General features: G+C 41.8%; 1 protein-coding gene across 8 annotated transcripts in view; it reads right to left on the bottom strand.

Moving 5' to 3' along the window:
• ENOX1 (ecto-NOX disulfide-thiol exchanger 1) overlaps positions 1-18,537 on the bottom strand; it is a 568,173-nt gene that overhangs the window by 116,101 nt on the left and 433,535 nt on the right. For all 8 annotated transcript variants that reach the window (XM_044249790.1, XM_044249789.1, XM_044249788.1 and 5 more), the window contains 2 exons: positions 16,587-16,693; positions 12,425-12,542 (listed from right to left, as the gene is read on the bottom strand). In XM_044249790.1, the coding sequence (XP_044105725.1) occupies positions 12,425-12,542; positions 16,587-16,693 (225 nt within the window). The remainder of the gene's footprint in view (positions 1-12,424; positions 12,543-16,586; positions 16,694-18,537) is intronic.

Genomic DNA, 18,537 nt, shown 5'->3' with positions numbered 1-18,537 from the left:
ACATTTTCCATCTGCATTAATTTCAACCTAGTTCTAGGGGGAAAGGTTCCAATATTACTTGGTTTCTCTGCTATTCCTCCTTCTAGCTTCATCCCTCACCTTGCCATAGTCCCCCATCTTTTAATGACCTGAAAGGATGTGTCGTTCTTCCTGCTCTAAAAAGTAACACAGAAGAGTCTTTGTTGTAGAATTATGGAAGCTGGACTCCACAGAGGAGGGCAAAGGGACTGGCATGTGAGGTCCCACACATGGGGACTCCAGGATATTATTTTTTTTTTCCTTAAGATTTTATTTATTTATTTGACAGAGAGGAAGAGAGGGAGCACAAGCAGGGAGAATGGCAGGCAGAGCAAGAGGGAGAGGGACAAGCAGATTCCCTGGGGAACAAGGAGCCTAACACAGGGCTTGATCTCAGGACCCTAAGATCATGACCTGACTGAAGGCAGACACTTAACTAACTGAGCTACCCAGACTTCCCATCCAGGGTACTGTTTCTGGGAAGCAGTAGTCCTGAGAAGAACACTGGCCATGTTACTTTGTGTCCCTGCTCCCGTCAACTTCAGGGAGTTGTACAGACATAGATTATACACAAGAGGGAGGCAAAGGGGGTAAGACAGAGAGCAAGAAGGGACTTTAAACCAACATTCCTCTTAAGAGTTGGAGCAAGTTGGTAAACCTCCATTAGACCTCGGGGTCCTCATCTGAAAAACCTGGTCAGTACTGTGAGGATTAAATAGGTAATAGTTACTGGGGTTTTCTTTCTTTCTTTCTTTCTTTCTTTCTTTTTTTTTTTTTTTGGTGTGTGGGGGTTCCTAAACTGGAAAAAAAAAGTCCTTTAACCAATTAGAAATTAGTTCTTCCAGGTTTGAATTTCCTATTCCAACATTTCACCCATTCCTGTCCACCTACTGTGTATATAATTGCCATATGCTGGCCATTTAGAAAGGAAAAGATCTCAAACTAGTTTTTAAGGAACATATGGGGTGTCATCATGTTTCCACTTTTACTTGCTTGAAACAAAACATGAACCAGGGATAAGACAGAGTTCAGATGAACAGATTTATACAAATGCTTCACAAATAATATCTGCTCTCATAGCTCTTGATGCCAGAGTGTATCTGTTCGCTTGGGCTCTAACTGCAGAAGGTACTGGGGGCAGACCCTGTATGGACCCATGACCCAGGTCTATCCCTGGGAAAAGGAGAGCTCTGATGATGTGATATGGTAATTCTTCAGAGTAGATAAGCAACATTCTCAGATCAAAGACTGAGTTTCCATTAGTCTTTTAAGGATTTGCTGATTTTTCCCTTTAATCTGGCACTGTAAGACAAAAATCATGGTCCCATATACATCATAAAAATTTGGTGGCTATTCATTTTATCATGGCTTTGTATTACAACACTGCTTGAGATAATTCATGGAGGCAAAGAGCTAAGAAAGATAGAGAAATGGATGGCTTTAGGATACTCAGATTATACAAACCATACTACAAAATCCATATGGCAGGTAGAGACAATTCTTTAAAAACTGATAAATCATTAAAAGAAGAATAAAATCTTATCCTACCTCCAGAAGATTTGCCAAATTGTCACTTACATTGTACCTGAAAACTTGCAATTTTTTTATAATGACAAAAACTACCTAATATAAACTTGCATAATTTATTTAGCATTTCAAATAATTATTGTTGGGGGTAAAAAAAAAAAAAAGCCCCAATTTTTCTCATTAAATTAAAATATGGGATGGAGAGGGAGAGGACATATTCCTTGTAAGATCTCTTCTAGATCAAATGTCCCTGAGTCTGTGTATCTCCATAGGACTGATATTATTGTATGTGCTGCCCCTCAGACTGAGATTTATTGAGAAGTACACCTCATAAAAAAAGGGGAAAAAAGAGGCCCTAGGAACAAGGAAGCTAGGACAGCACTTCAATAAGTCCTGAAATTAGATAGAGAGTCAATAAACTGGTGATCTTCTCATAGGCTCTCCCAGCCCCTGAGGATGCAAAGGAAATATGGGATGAGATGGGAAATAAAAAGGCCAATACTGTAGCTCAGATCATTCCAGATCACCCATAAAGTCTGTGCCTGTGTTTTGAGAGGTATCTTGATTTTTCTCTTTACTTTTTTGGAGAGTTTGGGAATGGAAAACATGAGTTGGGACAGTATGCAGGGTTCAGCAAAGGAAATGCATGACAGGGCACGGCTCCTTCCCAATGTACTTCACCTCTTCAAAGTATTTCTTCTTCTTGCCTGAAGCCACAGAACAGATTGCTTTTGAGGAAATAAATATCACTCAACTAGAAAAGAGACTGTGCCAATTTCCTGGGTATTTTTAAAAGCTGGCACTGCTGTTGGAATGGGCTTAAGGACAGTTTGCTGGATGCACTGCTTATGTTGAAGCCAATCTCTTTCTAGTTAGTAGAAATACAGAAAATGATGGGAAAACTAAACATAAGCCCCTGTCATATTTGTCTGGAATCAGTTTTTAAGGTAATAAACTCTGCAGTCTACCTTTGCCTCCCAAATGGCCTCATGGTGCCAAGCACATCGCAGAGGATGATTTTATTTGATTACTGACACTTACGATTCCACTTAAGGCATTTGGGGAGGTTTCTTCTTCCTCCCATCAAACTTAGTGGTGGCATATGAAGGTCACTAACCTGGAAAGAAGGAAACTAGTACTGAGTTCTAGACTTTCTACTTGCTACCTTGGGGAAATAACATAACTTCTCACCATGTGACTGCACATTCCCATCTGTAAAAAAAAAAGAAGGTGGTTGTATAAGATGATTTCTAAGGGTCTCGTCCACATCTGAAGAGACTGATCATTGCCACGCCCTGGGGGTAAGAATTCAACATGTCTGCCTGGTTTAGAACTTGAATTATTTCTTGACTCTTGTTTTAATAGTTACGCAAATATGATCAGCCCTTGGAATAGGAAATTGTAAGACAATGTGATCTGGATATTAAATGTGGAAATTCCCTAATGTAAAGCTGAAGAAGGCAATTCAATAAACTTCTATCATCTGGTACTGGTTACCATTTGTTATCACTTTTAATTTTCCTGTATAATTGGAAATGGCCAGGTATTCCCCAACTGATGGGAATTTTATCACAGGTTCTCCTAGGTAATTTTAAAATAACTATTTATTACAGTTTAACGATTAAAATAATACAGGTATATTTTGTGGAAAATTCTGAGATGCTCAGAGAAGAAAACAAAAATCACCTATAGTCACACCATCTAAAAATCATGACTCTGAATATTTTGACCTGTATCCTTATATATTTCCCCCAACAAAAAACTGTGATGACAATACATACATTAACCAGTAGGAATATCTGGACACTTATTTGTAATTGATTTTACCACTTAGCACAATACTGAGAACCTCTCATGACATCATATATATATTTATTTATTTATATATAAATATATATATATTTATAAATATATATATTTATTTATATATATAAAAAACATTATATATATAGCCTTCCAGAGTAAGATTTTTCTCAAGGCTGCTTATGGCTATGTAATTAATTAACCCATATCCCACTGTTAGATATTAATGTGTTTCTAAAATAATTTTGAAAACTGAAAATTTAGGTAACCGCATCATTTGGCAACGACATACATGCCTCGAGTAGAAAGCAAAAGTTTCTGGGACACAGCAGCTTGGGAAGCTACAGTGGGCTCATTAAAGAACCTCCCACACCCTGCCCGAAGTACCACAATGAATACATCTGTCTTGCAGCTTCTGCTCTGGAAGTATTTCTCCCTACTTCTCTGCTACTGCTGGGGAGTCCAAAATAAAAATTCCTTTCCTTAACCATTTCCCAGAAGGCTGTTCACATTGTGTCGTGGAACTGGAGAGGAGTGGCTGAGCCCTTAGTCCCTCCCTGGTGTCAAGGACATTCACCCAAGGAAAAGAGAAGAGTCTCTAAGCCATTTAGACATGGGAGAGATCACTATAATAATGATTTGAAAACTGTTATAAACTTCAAAGTCTAGGGGCTTCTAAGTATACATATCACATCATTCAGGTAGAATTTCCAAGAAAGGAAAGAAAGTAATCACTTCTTTCAATTCCTTTTTTCATTAGTTATGAGGCCCCTAACTGTGCATGGCTTCCTGGAATTCTATAGGATATCCTCTTGTCCTGCCTTGCTGTCTTCATACAGTAGAACTAGCATCGTCAGGTCTTTGATGAAAGGAGCTTGTGGGCAACAGCGTTAGGAGTCAGGGTATAATAACTATGTCACTAACTGTGTTTTGATGAACAAAGCAATATGAAAACATAGGAGACTTAGGACAATGCTGTTCATAAACAGTACATCAGTGCTAAGAAGTTGGTAACACCATAAGTTTTAATATAGTCTGGTATTGATTCTTTTGGCCAATGTCCCACTTTAATAGTGTTATAATCATACTTTAAGATTTTTAGATTGAGAGGTACACAAGAAAAATCAATAGATACTATCTTTCCACTACCAACCAGCCTCATATATATAGCCCCTCTGCCACACTCACATTTAAGGGACCTAAAAGATGCTTTGGGGATGGCTCGTCCAGTTATTAGGCTTTTAATAACCTCAAGCATCCACTCTGACCACCTCAGAGGTTAGAGCTTCAGCTCACAAAGATTCACGCAAAGGAGCCTATGATAATCCAGAAAAGATACCCATTCATTTTCTCTATATTTTCTATTTCATTAACATATAAAAAGGAAGCTTAAAAAAAAAACCATTCACTCTTACAGGAGAGCTGTCTAAAACCAAAATCATATAGAATTATTGTTCCTGAGACTTGAAAAATATATAGATAAGTGCTTCTATAGTTAAACTGTGCAGGAGAAAACAGTTGAAAATACAAAACTATCTTTTGTAGTATTGTAACAGTTTTCTTCTTTCATTCTTCTTAGTCATTAGATTTTCCAAAATGACCAAGTGCAATTTTTATATGAAAAACTGATTTTAATTTTAAAATGTTACATGCTGCTGGAGGGCAATGAGCTGATCCACTTAAAGTATTTTCTGTAAGCACCAACTAGAATCAGTTGATTCTAATGAACACTTGACAAATTATCTCAGTGTTGGAAAGGATGATCCCTGTTTCAAGATCAGAAATCCCTACTTATTATTTACAACTAAAAGGAACAACTAGGAAAAGGAACACTAAGGAATTCTCTCTTATGTTTAGAAAGAAAGAAAAAAACTTACAAACTTACCCAGATTCTATCATCTAAACTCTCTTGAAAATATTCTGATTTTTTCCAGAAGTTGTGTAAACCACACTTAAATTCCAACAACACTGTGTTAATTTTTCTCAAATGCAAGCTGAAAACATATTTTAACATCCTGTCAGAATGAGGTACTAAGAGTGTCGATAAAATGACACTAAAATAAATGTAAATTTAGATTGCAGTTACAAGTGGCTGCCTGACTCTGGGAAGATGTTAGGTTGCTATAGTATTTTCCATAGCAACTTTGCATCTTATTACATAAATATTCCCTCAGTGTCCTTATAGCCTACTAAGAAAACAGGATTAAATCTACTCTCCTATGTAATGATCCTGCGTCAAAACTTATCAGAATGAAATGCCCAGAAAACATAAGAAACCGCAATCTAGACCACAGTGCTTTGGCAAGTGAGAGGGTCAGAGCGCCACGGGCTGTGCCTGAGCAGCTGTGCGGTGACCTTGTGCTGCACGCTGGCCATTCATCCATGCTCCGCCTGGGTTATGAGCTCTGCACTTCTCCCTTTGTGAGGATGGGCTGTGAACTTCCTCACTTTTCTCCTCTGTTTGCTAACTGTCCATCAGCCTAAGCCCTTCACCAGGCCGCAGGGGCTTGCATCACGAGACAAGAAGCCAGAGCGTAACAGAGCTGCAGCAGGCTCCCCAAATGCAGCTGCAAGCCCGTGCGGGGCTGTCACACTGGAAACCATTAGGAGAGCCCCCCCCAGCTCCGAGCTAGTTGCACCAGGCATACGCTCTTCGAGATCCTCAGCGAGGTTCTACTGGGTTTTGCGTGGGTGTAGAACAGTTGCATGCTTAGCGTATCGGGCAAAATCTGTGGTCTCCTAGACACAACACAATTTCAGCAGAACAAATCCATTTTACAAGAAATACGTGATTATGGAGATCCGTGCCTAGGTGAGAGATGTCAGGAATACGGCACTGCCAGGTACTATATATAAATCAATTATAAGGGGGCTAAGCTTGAAGGGAGTTTCAAATGTGACTTTATAAAACAGACAGTCTGGCTGGACAGGGGTGCTTCCGTTACAAAGGAATCCTACACTTGAGGATCAATTTAATGGCATCTGTTTCTTCCATTTAAAAGGTAAAGCAATTTATAAAAATATATCTATTTCTATACTCTTCAAAGACTTGTCCTTTATGAAAAGAGAACTTTAACTGTACATGAAATCAGGGAACTGAGAAATCTACCTGAAATAAGCATTTGTTTGATTTCCTTTGGTAAGATTAGAAAGATTTAAAAGGGAAAGTGGTTGGGGGTGGGTGGCCAGAGTCTTGGCTCCTTGAGAATGAAGCTCTATTTTAAGAGTTCAAGAATGAAGCAGGCTGCTCTGCCCACATCAGAAGATTTATTTCATCATCTTTCAGCCATATTAGTTTTAATTAATCACATTTCTTTGTTTGGCACTTGGATTCCCAGAAGGCATTCTGTTGTGGTTGAAAATAAAAGGCTCGTCTTTAATTCAGTGGTAGCTGATGTACACACACCACTGCTCTATTTCTCCTTTGGGTTGTCATCACATGCAGAAAAGTCTGCTAACAGAATATCCTTCCATGCTGTCTTGGGGGTCTGCTGGTATGAGGAGCTCAGCACGACTGTGGACTTACTGAGTCACCTCACTTTTCACGTCGGAGCACTCTTGTCCCTCTACCGAGTTCCGAGCAACTCTAGAATTAGTTTGCTTAGATCCTAAAAGCTTCTACCAGCTGCAGGTGACATGGCCCCCTTGGGGTACCCCATGAGTCGGTGGCGGGACCAGGTGCTGATGGCCAGTGGCTCCTTCCTTCTGTGCCCAGGCTAGTGCCCAGGGACAGCAGTAATCCTCTTCTCAGGCTTGTGACAAACTGTAATCTCTTGCGTATCCTTTATGTCTTTCAAAAACACTCTTGTATAGAAAATAAACCAAAGCAGAAACAACAGTGGCAGTCCCAGTGTTCAAAGAGATCAAGGGGAAGGGAGGGGTGCGTGGGTGGCTCACTTGCTCTTGGTTTTGGCTTAGGCCATGATCTCACTGGGGAAGCTGCTTCTCTCCCTCTCCCTCTGCCCCTACCCCCCTGCCTTTAAAATCAATCAATCAATCTTTTTTTTTTTTTTGAAGATTCATTTGAATGAGAGAGAGAGTGCATGCAACAGCACAGGAGAGGGGTGGGGGGCAGAGGGAGAGGCCAACTCCCGACTGAGCAGAGAGCCCTATGTGAGGACTGGATTCCAGGACCCTAAGATCATGACCTGAGCCAAAGGCAGACACTTAACTGACTGAGCCACACCATTACCCAATAAATTAATAAATCCTTAAAACAAAACAAAGAGATCAAGGGGGTAGCCAGAGAGAGCCTAATTATTATTACTATTAATTTTTTTAACCTCAAGCTTCCAGCTACATATAGAATTATTCAGAAAACCTAATACTGCTAATTCCAACTGAACTTGATTATGAGTCCCTAACTTGATTCAGTTAGCTGAAACATTTGGGAAATCCTTGCTGGAAGTCTTATTAAAGTTGCAAAAAGAAATCTGTACCTACACATGGTGAGTTTCCATGGCAAATCAACAACCCAGAAAACACTTTTCATAATTACAAGAATATGTGCTCTCATAAGGAGCTCAGAGTTTGAATGAGATGTAATTAAAACCCAAGAACCTTCATTCATATGTTATGAAATGTTTTAAGGGTGGTCTATTACATAAAGATATTTTAGTTTCCTCTTCTAAAATTTGTGTTCAATGTACAATCTATACTCAACATATCCTAGACAAGGTACATCACTGGACAGTAATATTCATTTTGGTTTCTACTGAATTTAAAGCAATGGCTTTAGAATATATTTGGAATTAGGCTTTTAGGCACTAGACTTTTATTGACTTAAAATGCATATTTCTTCTTTTCAAAAAGCATCTCACACTCTTGAGGGCAGGGGAGACCATGTCTAGCCCTTTCCATACCTCCTAGATCCACAGTGCCTTGAGCACAAGAAGGGCTTGACAATTGTCTGTTGATAATTAGAATGATGCTGAGCGTCAGCTCTCTGGGCCCTGGCCTATTTAGCACATGGCGGCAGATTCTGAATGCATGAAAGTTTTGTGCATTTTGGAGAAATGAATCACCCTTGTTTGAACAAGCTTCTTAATGCTTGTCATTTAAATTTAGAGCAAATGTTCTCAGGGTTACACCCTTCCCATCCACTTATGGGACAAAGGCATCAAAAAGACCAGAAGAAGGGAATATGCAATTGAAGTCTACAAAATTCATTGACTTGGTGAAAGGCCTAGCCAGGTGCCAGAGGGTGACTAAGGCAAGAGGAGTTCACAGTGACTGAGCATTTGCTATGTGCGCCACACTCTAAGTACGGTTGGAAGGGCTCTACCTGCTTCGACTCCACAGTCCTACAACTAATTGGGCTCCACCACACGAGGCCTAACACTCTGGACAGACTTCCTCTTTTCTTCCTTTTTACCCTGTGCACTCCTGCCCCAAACCCACTGTCAACCTGGAGGAGGGAGGGGAAGAAGGAGCAAAGCTGGGCTTAATTCTAGTAAGAGGCAGACTTTGCAGCAATAAATTTGAATTTCTATCAAAAATTATCTTCATAGGCTTTGGAGCAGGATGCCAATCTTCTTGAATGAATGCTTCGATAACTTGATTTTCAAATTTATTAACAAAACTCATTTTCATTTTTATCGGCATCTTAGTTTTGCTCCAGCAAACTCCTTTTCCCCCGTAAGAGTCAGCAGATAAGGAATAGTGGGCCTACAGGCCATCTGCCCAGAATTATATGGTAGTGTTGGCGATGTCGGGGAGCTCTCTAGCCAAAGACACACTGTAAGTTATTATGTGTGGTAAAAAGCAAAAGTACAATGCAAGTCTTCTTCATAACCAGAAGAGCAGAGATACATGGAAAAACACAGATTTTAAACAAATAAATAAATAAACCTAAGCTATCACATAAGTCCTCACAAAAAAAATCCTGTCCTTGGGGCACCTGGGTGGCTCAGTGGGTTAAGCCGCTGCCTTCGGCTCAGGTCAGGATCTCAGGGTCCTGGGATCGAGTCCCGCATCGGGCTCTCTGCTCAGCGGGGAGACTGCTTCCTCCTCTCTCTCTCTCTGCCTGCCTCTCTGCCTACTCGTGATCTCTCTCTGTCAAATAAATAAATAAAATCTTTAAAAAAAAAAAATCCTGTCCTTTCTAGAAACCAAAGTTGACTCTCTCCATCTTCCCCTCAGAAATAAAACCCATGCCGGTTGGTCTCCGCGCTAGGAGTGGTGAAGAGCAAGGACCCACTTCACGCACCCCCAGGAGGTGGTCTTGTCACAGTCCTCTCAGGCATGAGGCTCCACAAAGGATGTTCTCTCCTGGAATTCCCAAGAAGTCTTGGGTCACCTGCTTCCCGGGAGGCTGGAGGCAAAAGCTCACTATTTCAGCAGAAAGGAGGAGGGCAAGGGATTCTTTAAAGAACAGAGGAATTTACTTCTAGGTCAGCCCTTGGCAATTGCTGTCAGTGAACTGCAGTGCTAGGTTTTGAGATACCTGCTCCTGGGTAACTGACAGATGCAAGTTTGCACCTAAAATGAATACAAAGTCACCTAACTTCACTGAAAGGTGCTTCCCTCAGGCTGCAGGGTCTCAATCCCACCCCTTCCAGCTGTAGTCTGCAGGGATCTGGAGGAAGCTTGGTCAAAGGACCAGATGGAAATCCTTGCTCTCAGGCTATGTCCCTGAATATGCTGGGTGGAAAGAAAAACAGCTGTCAGCCTTTCGGTGGGATTTTCTGGGCCCAGAGGAATAAAAAAGGTTAGCTGCTTTCCCTTCTCTCTAATTGGTCCTGAACTTCCCCCATCAACCACACACTGCGTTCTCTGGTCCATCTCATTTTTGAAAAGCACGAAAGACTTTGAACTCCTGGGGACCTGGCATTTGAACTCCAGTTCTTCCATCTCTTCCCCCAGCACTCGGTACAATACACGCTCGGTGCTGGGTTCATTCATGCTGCTGACCAAGGGATAAGCCTGGAAAACTCAAAGTTCAGCTCCTGCTTTAGCCTCCTATCAGATGCCTGGGGGAAAAAACCCGACAGAGATCTGGGAAGCGGGCTCCTCAGTGAAGCTTCCAGAGAGGATCTCGTGTCCCCGCTGAGCAAAGGGCTCTTTGAGTTCTGCATCAGAGCTTGGGAGCTGATGCTGCTGGTCTGTGCTTGCTGCTATGGTCTGTAAGACTTCCCCTTGGACCTGACTGTTCTGAGTCATTCTTACTCTTGTCCTCTTCCGAGCAGACTAAGAAATTATATATATTCCTTACTTGGAAAATTGACAACTTGTTTAAAAAGAAATATCACCCCCAAATTAAAAAAAAAAAAAAAGTCATGGGTTCAAACAAGAATTTCTGATGGATTCAGTTCTTTTCTTCTATACCTTCCTTATAAGAATGCTAAAGATCCAAGTTTCATGTAAACTTGCTCCTCATCTAGAAACTTCAAAAATGATGAAAGCTTTCTTGAGCAGAAAAAAAAAATTATTTATTTATTGGAAGATCTCATTAAATTTAAGAAACTCACACTAAAACTCGCTCTTTTCTTTTGATAAATGAAGGCTTGCAGAATAGAGATTGCCGCCCTCAAATAAGCAAGTCCAAGTCCAATAATCAAGCAGTCCTGAGAAATCTCATCTCCACTTAATAAGAGACATACATTGACACACAAATGCTAGGTTCATTTTTCAGACAAAGGATATATAGCTTCAAAAAATAGTGGCATGGTGCCTGCTTTTATGCTAAGCTTCTAAAAGATTTAAATGAGAGGAATTTGAGGATGAAAGGGAAATTTTCTAAGGCACTGGTCCTGAAACTTTAGCATGCTTCAGAATTCCTGGGAGCATTTAAATCACAGATTGCTGGATCTCACACCCACCTCTGCCTCCCCTAGAGTTTCTGATTCCTTAGGTATTGAGTAGGGCCTGAGGATTTACATTTCTAACAAGTTCCTAGGTGATGCTGATGTTGCCGGACTAGGGACCACACTTTCAGAACCACTACTCTAATGAATTTGAAGTCCCTTCTGTAACCGCCTGGATGCAGAGCACTTTCTGGTGATCATCATTTATGTCCCTGGCCCTCTCTAAACCCTGAAGAAACAGAACGCTCTGATCACTTTGCAATCTTGCTAACCTGACCCTGCTGGAATCTTGATTTTGGTTTCTACCAACACATTAGCAAAGATCCTCTGTTCCTGTTCTGGATTTTGTTAAAGGGGTGAATATTTTAGTCACAGGTATGTATGAGGAGACAGGTCAAATCTACGCAAACCCTCTGATTTTCTTTTTTGGAAATGGTGGCAACTGGTCCTTCCCAGGCCCTTTAGATAACACTCTTACCCTCAGACAAGCAGTCTCCCTTGGTGTCTCCCACATCTGAGTGAGCATTTCTCTTGCCTGCAATACTGAGATTTACATCTAATTTGAGAAGAGAGATTTCAATCGGCCTCTTGGTTCAGGCAGAGCACATAAAGCAAGGTTCTCACTCAGCTTCTCTCCTTTTCACAACTCAAGGAGTGATACTCCTTTCTTGGTACCAAATGGGGCCACCCCTTTGATTACAGGTTAGGCAACGTTTATTGGAAAAATGTCTCATTCCCCAGAACATTGGCTCAGAGGCTAGAAAGCTTCTTCTGAGATTAAAGAATTCCCACATAAGAAGTACTCTGACTGAAACCAAATTTTATGTGTATTTCAGCACCAGCAGTGGCTGCCACGCTCTGGAAAAGGATTTTTATGGGAATAGGCAAATATCCCTGAGAAAAAAACAATAGCCCTAGATCATGGATGGAGAAACAACTGGAGCAATTTAAATCACCATGTCCCTAAGAAGGAGTTTCGAGTTCTATTAATAAAAAGCAGAGTCACGCAAAGATGAAGGTTTAGTATAACTCAAATAAAAGTGAGTTATGTGGCCATTTCCTAATACCTACGCCCCACCTGAGATATGGAAGAGCATGATGGCATCTCATGATGGCGCCTCACAGGGGTGCGTGAGGCAGAGCATGACAGCACCTCATAGGGGTGTGTGTAAAAGAGCACGACAGCACCTCACAGGGGTGCGTGAGGAAGACCATGATGGCGCCTCAGGACAGTGCCTCACAGGGGTGCATGTGGCCATCGTCAGCATTACCTGATTCATCAACTCGCATTTTTTTAGTAGGACTATCACAGTTCTCATCATCTGACATTTCCATCTCTTCTTCACGGCGGATGCCCATGAGCTGCTCACTTTGAGCGTTCCGGAGCTCCTGAAAGCAGAGGACAGGAGGATGTCAGGGTCTCAGACACACGTCGACACACCTTTTCCCAGTGGTCTTTAGGTGTACTGTGACTGATATCTGAACGCTTTGAACCTGAAGTGTTCCCCTCCCAAACACTGCCCCAGGTAATCTGGAATAAAGTTCTGAGGGCTGTGGGGGAGTAGGAAGACCCAAGGATAAATCCCTGCTCACCAGTGACTAGTCAGGGTGTCTTTAGCAAATTATTTCATCTCTTGAGTCTCAATTTCCTCATTTGCCAAAAAGGGGATAATAGCATCACCTAGTAGGATTCCACAGAAATGCCTCTTGCCATGTGAGGGACTCTGAGCTAATAAGAAATACGCACAATGACATTTATAAAAGGTCTTGTTGACCACTGTGTAAATTCAGGAATGTTTCTTCATCTCTCTAAACCTTGATTTACTCATTGGAATACTGTGCTAATAACAGTTTTGAGGATCAAATAAATTAATGCATGCAAAACTCCTTAGGATTATGGTATACACTTGGTTCGCTAAGTTGATAACAGAGACAACTATAATTCTTCATGCAAAGTAGCACCCCTGCGGGGTATCTGGATGGCTCAGTGGGTTAAGGTTAAGCGTCTACGTTCAACTCAGGTCATGATCCCAGGGTCCTGGGATTGAGCCGGCGTGGGCTCCCTGCTCAGCACAGGGTCTACTTTTCCCTCTCCCTCTGTTCCAACACCACTTATGATTCCTCTCTAATAAATGAATAACATCTTTAAAAAAAAACCAGTGCCCTTACATTGTGTGCGCGTGCCCATGTGTGATCATACGCACACACTATTCAGATAGCGAAATGGTAAAATGCCAAAGATGCTGGATGACAAAATAGAACCGATGCCTACTTTTTGGTGTTTCACATCATCAGGTAGCATTTAGTGTTTCTGTGTGATGGCTGTTTTGACATCACTGAGAGATCTTAGGATCAGATCTTACTTTCTCTACTTACTAGTCGAGTGATGGTAGTCAAAGAGTGTATGTGAAAACTCACTGTAAAAAGTAACAAGTCACAATAAATTTTTTACTCCCTTGCCAAAAAACTAGGACACTAATTATTCTTGGTAAGTAATTATATTATTTTATATTAAGCTGAATATTGTGTATTTGTGAATCCTTACCAGTTCTGTTCTGTCAAATGTACTATCCTCAAGAAAACAAAACAGGGAAAGAACTACATTATTCTTTTTCTCACCTCTGAAAGTGAAGTCTCTAAATAAAAGTCAAAGAGTTAAAATAATTTTGCTTCTGAATAACAATAAAACTAAATTATAACACCTAATGTATTAATGGGCATGATTTTAAACATAGTTCTAATGTCCATCTAATGGATGTGCATATTTTATTGTGTTACAGGTTCTCTGAACTCTCCTCTCTCTTTAGCTCACGGATTTTAACTGTAGTAGGACCAAAAGAAAATTAGGTCTTGCTAGCAGTATTCACGTGGTCAACTCTGAACCCTGGCAACAAGCCCTGCAGAGGACCAGGAAAGGGGAGAAAGGGCATGAAGTCAAGGTCCCTGGGAGAGGGACGCCCATCACAGGGAGCCTTGAGAGGCCTCCAGGAGGCTGGGCAGTGCCTCCTCACTTGACCCTGCCAGCCAGGAGAAAGAAGTGCCAATTGCGCCGTAAATAACACCAGTGGCTCTTGGAGGTGGACGTCACGTGTGATTAGTGGGGACGCCTTTAGGTTGTGTACAGCTAATTTTTCTACTGACAAAGATCCCAGTTCCTAAAGAGGTGGCGTGAAAATACTTGAAACAAGGAAAAGTCAGGAGGAAGGAATAAATGAGGCTGAAAAGGCCTGTTGTTGAGTCCCCACAATTAATGACAAACTGTCATACTGTAGCTGTTCTTGTGTGGAAGGGTGTTGGAAAGAAAAAAAAAACAACTGGAGGGGAAAAAAAAAAAGCCGAGGGTGTTTCCACAGGGTGCCTCTGGTTCAGCAGTAAATCGCTCGTACACTCTCATAAATCTGCGAAGGTGTTGCAGATAATTAACAGATGCTGTACACGGGAACGCGGAAAAAATCAAGCCAATTATCAAGCTTATACGCAACAGAGAAATCATCCACAATGTTAAATTACCAACTGGTATTTAATCAATTAAGCGACATGTAGGAGAGAAAATCAAAGGTAATTTAGAATTCTATTTCCTAGAATATCAAAAGAGGTGGTAGGAGTGGCAGGGAGGCACAAAGCCCCTTTGCAGGAGCACCTTTCAGGAACGTGTGCATCCGTTTCTACAACGTCCTGTGGACCCAGCAAAGTGAGCAGGCTTCCTTAGAACAAAGCTGGAAGTTTCCTGTGCCCTGCTCAGCAGCGGGGACACAGCCCCAGTTCCTTTGGGGACCAGGGCTAGGGGCAGTGGACCAGGCCACGGGAAGCGTGATTTAGATAAATAATGGATTATTTCCTAACATTCACATACTAGTGACAGCCTTTTTATGTCAGATCATTAGCATAATGCCACTTGCCTTCCCCTTAACATTTCTTTTAATCATTTGCTGTTTATATGAAGGAAAAAAAAATAAGATAACAATTATTAGACCCTCTGTTCCCAAATCTGAATCAGTTTATGGATATCAATTTGTGTTTTCATAACCCTCAATCTGTATATTTCATCCTAAACGAGGACTCTCTTTCCTCCTGAAAATCAGCCTTGACTCAGGTCTCAATTCAGTGTCTGGGAGAGCAGCAGGTCAGCACCCTTTGTTTTTTTGGCCCCTGGAAAATTAAAGAGAAATCCCACTTCCTCCTTACTCATAATCCTGAACAGAGGAACAGAACTACATCAGTCACCAGCCACCTTCTTAAGTATTTGTGAACAAAATAAAAAAATGTCCTTCTTAATAAATTGCACCAGCATTTTAAGTGTCCCATTATTGTGGAGTCATTCAGTATTCACCATAATAACAGTGATAATAAAGGATTCATTTGGTATTCATGTGGATGTTACATCTAGTGCCATTGGTATTTAGCTGTAATTTAGCGTTAGTTAATGGGCACTTAAAATGCTACCCAAATGATTGATATTATAGTACTTTGTGGTTCTTTAAACTCCATATAAAAAACTTATTTTACAAGTGTGAGCCCAAATCATTAAATAAACAAGCCTTACCTTCTATAAGTTTGGGGATTTTGAAAGAAGGGAGTATCATTTAGAGAACTTTAATATTAACATGCTAGAGATGGAGAGGCATCCAAATGGAAAACATTCTCTCGTTAAAAACACACACACACACACACAACACACACACAAAAAACAAATAAGCAAACAAAGATAGTATACTTACTTTTAAACGACAGGTTCAAAGCGTACACTAAACTGTGAAGTTAAAAATAACAGCTGCACGACCAATGACTAATGACACATTCTGGTCTTTCTGGGTGGCAACGAGGGTCAAGGTCTGGCCTCTTTCCTTGGGGTGGATACTCACACTTCACACATGCATTGCTGCAGGAGGGTGGATTCTGGCTAGCCTGGACATTCGATCCCCCAAGGGAAAGGCACTCTGGGGAGAGCTGTTACATACCCGGCTGGCTAGCAAAGGGGACTAGGGCATTATTTATGATGTGAAGGCACAGAAGAAAGGCTTACTTGCCATTTCTAGCCCAAAGAGCAAAGCATCATCATCATGTTGCAGAACACTGGGGGGAAAAAAAAAACCCTCCATATTTATTTAAAAAGCCAGTTTTCTATTTTACATTACACTTTTCTTCAGAATAGGCAGGCAAAGTGTCTTGGCTTATTTCCGAGCTTTTTGCTATGAATGGGAGAGATGCCTTTCTCCCTTTGCGGGGTAGAAAAGCACTCTGTTTTCTAAGCATTAAGTCAGCTGCTCTTCTGGCTAAGGCCCAAGTCTGAGCTGGGTTCGGAGCTGACAATGAGACAGGACAATGGTACAACAGCTGCCCGCTATAACAAAAACCGAAATGGCTGCAGCCACACTATTCTCTGCCAATCCAGCTGTGTGATGGTGGTTAAAAAGTAATCATAAAATCACCAACCTCAGAGTGCTTTCGCCAAATGTCTATGTTCTTGCGCTGAGCTTTCGAGAAATGGTCCCAAGCTTTTTGTCTGGTAGAAGCGTTGAAAACGGCCACAATCTGCTCAACTTTGGTGAACAAGGAAGTCAAACAAGACAAGTAATTTATGTTGTGATCACTATAGGGAAGCAAAGCAAAGACACTAGGAGTCTATGGATGATGTCACAGTAGAAATAACATCATCAATATCCATCCAATTTGTGCCTTTTTATACTTACATTTTAGCAAGGTTGGGGAGGTCTCCCTTCAAGTCTGTCTCCATAACTTTAGGTTAAAACAAATTCTAAATATGACTGGGAAGAGTTCATGGGCATCTGCTTCCAAGCATTCCACAGCTCTTGTTTAAAAATGGGACTTGCTATGCCTATATACCAAGATCTACAGAGACAGATCTGGAGTTGGCATACTGATACAGACACATGGATAGAGGAACGCCGGTTGGGGGCTTAGAGGTGAAGCCGGGGTGGAGTGGCTGAATGAGGAAGAGCCAAACATGTATCTTTTCTTTTTTGGTCTCCATCTCAAGGCCTCAAGTGCAGTCCTCAGAAGACAGTACCATTTCCAAGTTCCAAGCTGGGGCAATGAGTAGTTATTTCATATTGCCCCTCAATCTCAAGGGCCATTTTTACTCCTTGGCTCCTTTCTCCTTCCTGCCCCTCCCCCTCCCCCAGCCCCTGCACTCACTGCAGTCAGCCCTCCAGCCCTCTGGTGGGGAACAGGAGCCATAGCCTCCATTCAAGACAGACCAAGGCTCCTCCAACCAGCTGCTCAGGCATGCAGATTGCATTTCAACACCCCGTGGCGCCCTCTGTAGCTCATCACGACCACGTACCATTCTGTTCTGCCATTTTCACTTTCATAAGGCTGCCCTCCCAAACCCTTTGAAGTGCTAACTCTCTCACTTTGACTTCATTTAGTACTTTTGGGGCTCTTGGGCAGAGCACTACTGGAATGATAAATGTTGGGGGTCTGAACAAAGCTGTAGAGAGAAGGGCATGAGCTCTTAGTAGTGGATTTTAGGGGTGGGGCCAACCAACAGTTATTGATCTAATAAGCATGGGATTAGGAAATTATAGCACCGAATTAACAGTAAGATTAAACTTGAATTTCTGAATATTTAGTTAGGAAGGCACAATTAGAATTAGCCTCTCATGGATGCTAATACTCTAACATAAATCCTTCTTACGTGATTCCCAAGGCTCTATTATAAAAAAGGGCATCAAAGCTCTTCCAAATCTTCCAGGTGTCCAAAGTATGGCAAAGAGTAATAGAGTAATCCCCACAGAAGAACAACAATCTTAAAAAGAAGCCCACAAAACAAACAAGAGTGTGATGGAGCAGAGAAGGAAAGTAGATTCTGTTCACTTATCACACTGTAAATGTCTCATAAGGCTAATGAGCAACCACTTCCTGATCAATGTGTAATTCTCACAGAGGCTGTGATGTTTACTCATTACTACCTTGAAAGAATACCAACTCCAAACCTTCCTATTCATCAAACTTTATCATCAGGTCACATGATGAATTGGTTGCACCCAGTTTGCAGCAGGAGGAGGTGCCACCCCCTTCGCTCACACTCTCCATGCATACACGTGGCTCCCTTCCCCGACCTTGTCTGGACAGGGTCACACATTGTGTGCTGCTCTACGTGTGGATGTGTACCTGACCACCAGCTCTCAGGCCTCTGCTGGGCTCCAGGGCAGCACAGCCAGTGGACAACTGGCTCTGCCCTCCTGCCCCGGCTCCCTGCTGTTTTGTCTGCACGCAGGCTGGGGTCATGGGGGACTTTAAGCTACCTTCTGCATGGGCAACACAGAGCAGTCAGCCCAATATGCACCGGTGAAATCCACAGTCAGATGAGGTTATCTGGCAGGGGTGGTAATCACAAGCCTGTTAAAGAGGACGGGACCCC

The sequence above is a fragment of the Neovison vison genome, chromosome 5, assembly GCF_020171115.1.
Source record: "Neovison vison isolate M4711 chromosome 5, ASM_NN_V1, whole genome shotgun sequence".
Taxonomy (NCBI): domain Eukaryota; kingdom Metazoa; phylum Chordata; class Mammalia; order Carnivora; family Mustelidae; genus Neogale; species Neogale vison.
Note: the sequence above shows the minus strand (reverse complement) of the source record. Positions and strands in the feature narration are given on the sequence as shown.